General features: G+C 48.6%; 1 protein-coding gene across 1 annotated transcript; it reads left to right on the top strand.

Moving 5' to 3' along the window:
* The first annotated feature begins 1,191 nt into the window (after window positions 1–1,191).
* On the top strand, window positions 1,192–5,624 carry CHCHD2 (coiled-coil-helix-coiled-coil-helix domain containing 2). The gene is made up of 4 exons (XM_060173143.1): window positions 1,192–1,354; window positions 3,781–4,030; window positions 4,542–4,698; window positions 5,365–5,624. Exons 1-4 carry the CDS (start codon window positions 1,305–1,307, stop codon window positions 5,373–5,375), a joined length of 468 nt encoding a protein of 155 aa, XP_060029126.1. The 5' UTR covers window positions 1,192–1,304; the 3' UTR covers window positions 5,376–5,624.
* The last annotated feature ends 1,927 nt before the right edge of the window (window positions 5,625–7,551 follow it).

Genomic DNA, 7,551 nt, shown 5'->3' with positions numbered 1-7,551 from the left:
TACCAGTGATAGAACTCAGGACCTCTGCTTTGAAAGGCCTACACTTTATCCCCCACACCATCTTCCAAGGGCCTCCAGACTGCTTTTTAATGGGGGAGGGGGAGAGCAGGGCACAGTGTTAGTTAGCTTCCTCCCTTGTTGCGGTGCCTCTTCCCATGTAGCAGAGATTGGGACCTGAGTTTCCAGCGCAGAATGCAGACATATCTCCAGTTCACATCGGTTTGACTTTTAGCAAGACAAACAAGAAACAACTTCGCTTAGTTCTTATTACTAGCCCTTAAGTGTACCTCAAAAAGTATTGACCCCAATGAAAAAATTAAGAGTGGTCCGGGAGGTGATGCAATGGATAAGGCATTGGACTCTCAAGCATGAGGTCCCACGTTCAATCCCCAGCAGCACATGTACCAGAGTGATGTCTGGTTCTTTCACTCTCTATTCTTATTTTTCTCATGAATAAATAAGTTTAATATCTTTTTAAAAATTAACGCTGAGACCGATTTAGGGATCTAGTCAAGGCAGTGACAAACCAGGTGTGATCTACTCTACCGCGTCAAAAATAAAAATGGCTGGTGGTTGGAGATCGTTCATCTGCTAGAGAGCACACCATGCTGGAGAATCAAGCCCTGCAACCCACACGATATGGACGCATCATGCACCTGGGAAACTTCACAAGGGGAACGGTGCTGTGGTGTCTCCTTTCTCCCTCCCTTATCCCCGCCCCCATCTTTAAATTAAAAAAATAAAATTGGTCCAGGACGGAGGAGACAAAGGTCATACAAACACGTTCACGCCAGAGGCTCTGAGGTCCCAGGTTCAACCATCCTAATCCAGAGTCGAAAAAAAAATCTGCCGGGTTAAGGTGGAATTCTGAAAGCGCAAGGTGTCAGCGGGGGTGGGGGGGACACCGTGGCGGCAATAACAATAGAAAAGCAACGTAGATGTAGGAAGACCGCCGGCCCTGCAAGCCCGGGGAGCAAACCGCTAGGATCTATACCTCTTGCTTGGTGCGGGGGGAACAAATTTGTAGGGCAACCACAGGAACTTCCGGCTTTCTAAACGGCGCAGGCGCCGAGCTGATGACGCCAATCGCGGACGACGAGCGGTCGCCGTGACGTCCTTGCTCTTCCTGTGACCTTCAAGGCCGGCGGAGACGTAGGCGAGCGGAAGGCCGCTACCTGGGCTCTGATTGGCCGCGCTCAGAATCCGGCCCCGCCCCTCGTCTTCCGTCGTCCTTCTTAGCAGAAGCCGCCCGCCTGCCTCTTCGAGTTTCGCACTTGTGGACCCGGAGCCGCGGAGCCGTCGAGATGCCGCGTGGAAGCCGAAGCCGCACCTCCCGCATGGCCCCTCCAGCCAGGTGAGGCTTCCTCGGGGTTTGGGGGCCCAATAGCGCCCGGGCGCGCAGGGAGACCGCGGGGGTGGGGAGGGGGCGAAGGCCCGAGCCGACTTGGGTCCGATCTCCCGTTGGTGCCCGGCTTTCCGGCGTCCGGCCATTAATAAAGCTCTTAGCAGCTGGAGGTTCGCTCAGGCCGGGCCTGGAAGGCGGGGGACGCCACCACGTGCCCACGAGGTGGCCGAGCGGCGGCCCGCCGGGGGCGCCCGGCCAGAGCCTCGGCCTCGCGCGCGCTCAACAGGCCCCGAGAAGAATGGCTGTTCAGATTCCGACGTTCGGGGTTCAGTTCCTGGCAGCACATAAGCCAGAGCTGAGCAGGATAAGATAAAAGCGGCCCCCAAAAGACAAAGAACGGGGCTGTGCCTGGGGACACGGTGACCCACCTTGGGGTCGCCGCGCGGCGCAGGGCCTCCCGTGCACATCGGGTGCGTTGCAAATGGATTTACAGGGGCCGGGCGCAGGCGCGGGCGGGTTAGGCGCGCAAGGATCCCGGTTCGAACCCCGGCTCCCCACCTGCAGGGGAGTCGCTTCACAGGCGGTGAAGCAGGTCTGCGGGTGTCTGTCTTTCTCTCCCCCTCTCTGTCTTCCCCTCCTCTCTCCATTTCTCTCTGTCCTATCCAACAGTGATGACAATAATAATAACTACAACAATAAAACAAGGGCAACGAGAAAATAAATATTTTTTAAATAATAACAAGGGCAACAAAAATGGGGGAAATGGCCTCCAGGAGCAGTGACGTTTTTAAAGCGGCCTTGGTGGAGATGTTAAACTGTTGACAGCATTCAGGTGAGAAATAGTTGAGACTAGCTTTGGTGTAAAGGTTCAAGCAGGTCACTCCCAGGAGTGACTGCACTTCAGGTCGCAAGTCTGTGAGCAGAAGCAATCTGGCCACAGTAGATAAGGCCTCCCTGAGGTCCCAAGTTCAGTCCCCAAGCAGTGCATGTACCAGAGTGATGCTCTGCTTCTCTATACCCCCAGAGCACTGCTCAGCTCTAGTTTATGGTGGTTCACAGGATTAAACCTGGGAGTATGGGACCTCAGGCATAAAAATCTCATGTTTATATTCCCCGCACTAGTGAGAAATGAAGGTGCTCCCATGTGGTGGCTGGGGCCTTGAACTTCCCTATCTCCCCGGTTCTTTTTTTTTTTTTTTTTTTTTTAATAAACCAGAGCACTGCTCAGCTCAGGTTCTGGTGGTTCAGGGGATTAAACCTGAGACTTCAGAGCGACAGGCTTGAGAGTCTCTTTGCATAACCTTTATGCTATCTACCCCTACTCTTCTCCCAGGTTCTACCCCCCCTTTAAACTATAATTGTGAAATATTTATAGGCCTCTGAACCTGTAGGTTATGTGAATGGGGGTGGTTTCAAAGAGGCAGGGGAAAGAGAGGGCCTGGGGGACAGTCCTAGAACACAGACTTCCATGCCAAGGGCCCCAGGTTCACATTCACCCTCTGACACCACCTTCAGCCAGAGCTGCGCAGTGAACTGGTATTTTAAAAAAAGGTAAATAATGTCAAGGGTTCAGAGAACTGTGGCTGGCAAAATTCTCTTTATCTAGCATTTGTGTTTAAAATGAGAAAATCCGGGAGTCAGGCGGTAGTGCAGTGGGTTAAGCGCAGGTGGTGCAAAGTGTAAGGACCTGTGTAAGGGTCTTGATTCTAGCCCCCAGCTCCCCACCTGCAGGGAAGTCGCTTCACAGCAGGTCTGCAGGTGTCTGTCTTTCTCTCTCCCTCTCTGTTTTCCCCTCCTCTCCATTTCTCTGTCCTATCCAATGACCACAACATCAATAACAATAACCACAACAATTAAAAAAGAAAATAAATATTTAAAAAAATAAAGTGAGAAATTCTGGGGCTGGATGGTGGCACATCTGGTTGAGCGCACATGTTATAGTGCTCCAGGACCCTGGTTCGAGCCCCCAGTCTCCACCTACAGAAGGAAAGCTTTGCAAGTGGTGAAGCAGGGCTGCAGGTGTCTCTTTCCCCCACTCTATGTCCCCCTACCCTTTCGATTTCTGACTGCCTACCCAATAGAGATAATAAAAAAACATTGGGGGCCAAGCCGTAGTGCAGCAGGCTACGCACAAGGACCGGTCTAAGGATCCTGGTTTGAGCCCAGGTTCCCCACCTCTCTTCATTTCTCTCTGTTCTGTCTAACAACAACAATAATAACCACAACAAGGGCAACAAAAGGGAAAAAAATAGCCTCCAGGAGCAGTGGACTCATGGTGCAGGCACCGAGCCCCAGCAATAACCCAGGAGGCAAAAAAAAAACAACACACACATTTAAAATAAACTGAGAAATTCTGGGGCTTGTTGAGTTTGCCAACAGTTCCCAGACCTGTTTGCATGTGAGGGATTCATGCTGTCTGCTTCTTCCTTCCACAGCCGGGCACCGCAGATGAGGGCTGCCCCTCGGCCCGCGCCAGCAGCTCAGCCCCCAGCTGCAGCTCCACCAGCCGCTGTTGGTTTGCCAGCCGCCGCTCCCCGACAGCCCGGCCTCATGGCCCAGATGGCAAGCACTGCAGCTGGCGTGGCTGTGGGCTCCGCCGTGGGGCACACCATAGGCCACGCCCTCACTGGAGGCTTCAGTGGAGGGAGCAATGCTGAGCCCACTAGGCCCGACATCACTTACCAGGTACTGCTTGGGACGGTCTCCTTCTGTTTATTGGATTGAGGCAGAGAGAAATTGAGACGGGAGGGAGAAAGACACCTGCAGTACTACTTCAATGGTGAGAAGTAGAGATAGATACCTGCAGGCGGGATGTGGGGATGGGGGCTTGAACCCAGGTCCTAGCATATACTAACATGTGCTCAGCTAGGAGCACCACTAGCTGGCCCCACATTGACCCCCTTCTACTCAGTCACCACCACCTTCCCTTCTCTGTCTCGTAACCACCATGTTCTTTTCAAAATGTTGCTCTGTGGTGTGCATCTTTGTTCTCAGATTTCTCTGGTAGAACTAATTTTGTTAATAAAGTTTAGTGGCCTTCTGCTTTTAAACTGTTTCACTTATCCTGGTAATTCGTGTAAAGTTGAATTTGCTTCTGGTTCCGGTTGTGTTTCCCCAGTAAAGACAGTGGGCGCCGCTGTCTGTCTAGGTGTCCGTTTAATTTCCTTTCTTCCGTCCTGACCGCTGTGCCTTGCAGGAGCCTCAGGGAGCCCAACCCGTGCAGCAGCAGCAGCAGCAGTTTGGCCCATGCCACTATGAGATGAAGCAGTTTCTGGAGTGTGCCCAGAATCAGAGTGACCTGAAGCTCTGTGAGGGTTTCAGCGAGGTGCTGAAGCAATGCAGGTTTGCAAATGGTAGGTGATCTTTTTTAAAGTCTGGCTTTCTAACAACTGGTTTAGAGGTTCCTAGTCAATAATCAAGTTTTTACTAGTAAACATTTTGAATCTTCTTTAAGTAAGCATAGATTAATTAGTATGCCAGATTTTATTACGATACATGAGTTTTGGTTTTAGCTTATATATACAAAAGTACATTTAGTTTTTACCAAAGGCCAGGCATAGACATAAGGACTTATATGTTGGCATTATACACCCCTCATTTAAGAATTAATAGGTGGGGGTAGATAGCATAATGGTTCATGCCTGAGGCTCCTTAGTCCCAGGTTCAATCCCCCGCACTACCATAAGCCAATGCTGAGCAGTGCTCTGGTAAAAATAAGTATGTTAGTTCTTTCAGTCCCAGGAATCAAACCCCAGGGCATCATACACAGAGAATTAAACATCTATAAAGGAGTTTGTATTATCACTGGAAAGTGCATGGTTTGCATGCTTGAAGCCTTAGGTTCCTGGTTCTACATATAACTTAGTTTTATGCTTGGGTGTTTCTTAAACCCCCCTCAGGTCTTAGAATTTTGTAAAATAGTGTTAAATTACTAGTATTAAAAGTCACAAACAAAACAGCATATAACTAGTGTTTTTTTTTTAATTAGTGCTTTTCTAACATACCTTTTCTGTTTGCAGGATTGTCCTAAGCAAGATGTTCAAATTGAAGACATGAAAAATCACCTCTCATCATGTTAATTTAGCATGAAACTAAAATAATTGAAATGCAAAGTTTAACCTATTGTAGATCATTAATAACCACTTTGTTTCAGGCTGGCAATGGAAGGGAGTATCTTATCTCAGTTTGGGGCTGGAACATGCTCCTGTGGCTTCCTTGATCCAGCTTTTTGTGATGTTGTTTATGAGTTAATCTGAATAAAGTGATTTATTTCAAAATGTGGTGTCTCTAGAGATTTATTTATTTTAATAATGTTAAGTTTTTGTATATTTTTTTTACGAGAGCATTGCTAGACTCTGGCTTATGGTGGTGCTCAGGATTGAACCTGAGACTTTGGGGCCTTGGGCATGAGAATCTCTTCACATAATCATTATGCTATATACTCCTGCCCTCTTTAGAGATTTTCTTTTTAAATCACATATGAGAGTGAGCTCCACAAGAGGCAAAGAGGACAGACAACTAGAGCCCCTGCGGTACACACAGTGCTGGGGAGTAAGCCAGGGACTTCAGCTGTGACAAATTGAGTACTCTCAAAGTTACTACATCCCCAGCTGCCAGAGTGGTGTCTTAAAGGTCAGGTCATAAATATGGCATACACGTGCTAAACACTTAAGTTAGCACCCACCCTGAGAATGACAAGATTCCTTTTAAGGCCTGAGGAGATTAAGGTTCTGCAAGAGACTTTCATGCCTGAGGCTCTTCAGGTCCCAGGTTCAGTCCCCAGCTCTACTGTAAGGCAGAGCTTACACAAAGGCATGGACCATGTGAGGTCCCAGGCAGACCCCTGGCACTGCATGTGGTCTGGCCTCAAAGTCTTGAAAATAAATTGGTTTCCCCTGCAGGGGAGTCGTTTCACAGGCGGTGAAGCAGGTGTCTATCTTTACCTCTCTGTCTTCCCCTCCTCTCTCCATTTCTCTCTGTCCTATCCCACAATGATGACAACAACAGCAACAATCAAAAACAAGGTCAACAAAAGGGAAAAAGTTCTGGGCCTGGGTGGTGACGCACCTGGCTGAGCACGTTACAGTGCACAAGGACCTAGGTTCAAGCCCCTGGTCCCCACCTACAGGGAGAAAGTTTCACAAGAGTTGAAGCAGGGCTGCAGGTGTTTCTCCATCTCAATCTCCCCCTTCCCTCTCAATTTCTGGCTGTCTCTATCCAATAATTAAAGATAATAAAAATCTTTTTTTTAAAGTTCAAAGGCAGGGGCAGATAACAGTGGTTATGCAAAGTGACTTGTGCCTGAGGCCCCAGAGTCCCAGGTTCAATACCCTGCACCACCATAAACCAGAGCTGAGCAGTACTCTGGTAAAAAGAAAATCGGTTTGAGCCCTCCCCACCTGCAGGGGAGTGGCTTCACAGGTGGTGAAGCAGTTCTACAGGTGTCTATCTCTTACCCTCTCTGTCTTCCCCTCCTCTCTCCATTTCTCTCCTATCCAACAACGACAATAACTACAACAACAAGGGCAACAAAAGGGAAAATAATAATTTTTTTAAAAAATCACAGGGTAGGTTTGATTACCATCACAGCTAGGAAGGAACCAGGCAGTGTGGGAATAAGCTTACTACCTGGGTATATTCCCTGTGGCCAGCCATTATTACTTTACAGAGCTGCAGGTGTCTGTCTCCCTCATATCTGAGGCTCCAAAATAGCAGGTTCAATCCACTGTACCACCATAAGCCAGAGCTGAGCAGTGCTTTTGGTGATGGGGTGGGGAGGAGGGTGACAGTTATTCTCTCAAAAGCTAAAGGAAAAAAAAGCTGTCTGGATACAGGCACTCCTCAAATGTTTTCCTTGTATTTAAGACATTATAGCTCTCTTCTTTATGTGTCTCCTATCTCTTTTTTTCTTTCTGTCTCTCTTTTTACCAGGGCATGAGAATCTCCACATAACCATCATGCTAGGTACCCCCAACTGCATTGTAGCTTTCTCTTCCTGGAAGACAGATTAATTACAGTTGCTCACGCTAGTGTTGTCTTCAAGAGATGGACTCAATTTGAGGTGATTTTTGTAACCTAGGTGAACTCATCGCTTCTCGGTTCATTTATTTCAGGAGTTGAGCCCCAAAGTCTACCATTATGCTTTCCAGTTACCCTGCTTGCAAAAGTAGGGATGGAGTGATGACTCGCTGGTTGGGGTTCAAACT

The sequence above is a fragment of the Erinaceus europaeus genome, chromosome 15 (genome assembly GCF_950295315.1).
Source record: "Erinaceus europaeus chromosome 15, mEriEur2.1, whole genome shotgun sequence".
Lineage (NCBI taxonomy): Eukaryota > Metazoa > Chordata > Mammalia > Eulipotyphla > Erinaceidae > Erinaceus > Erinaceus europaeus.
The sequence above is the reverse complement of the archived record's forward strand: the minus strand, read 5'-3'. Positions and strand labels throughout refer to the sequence as shown.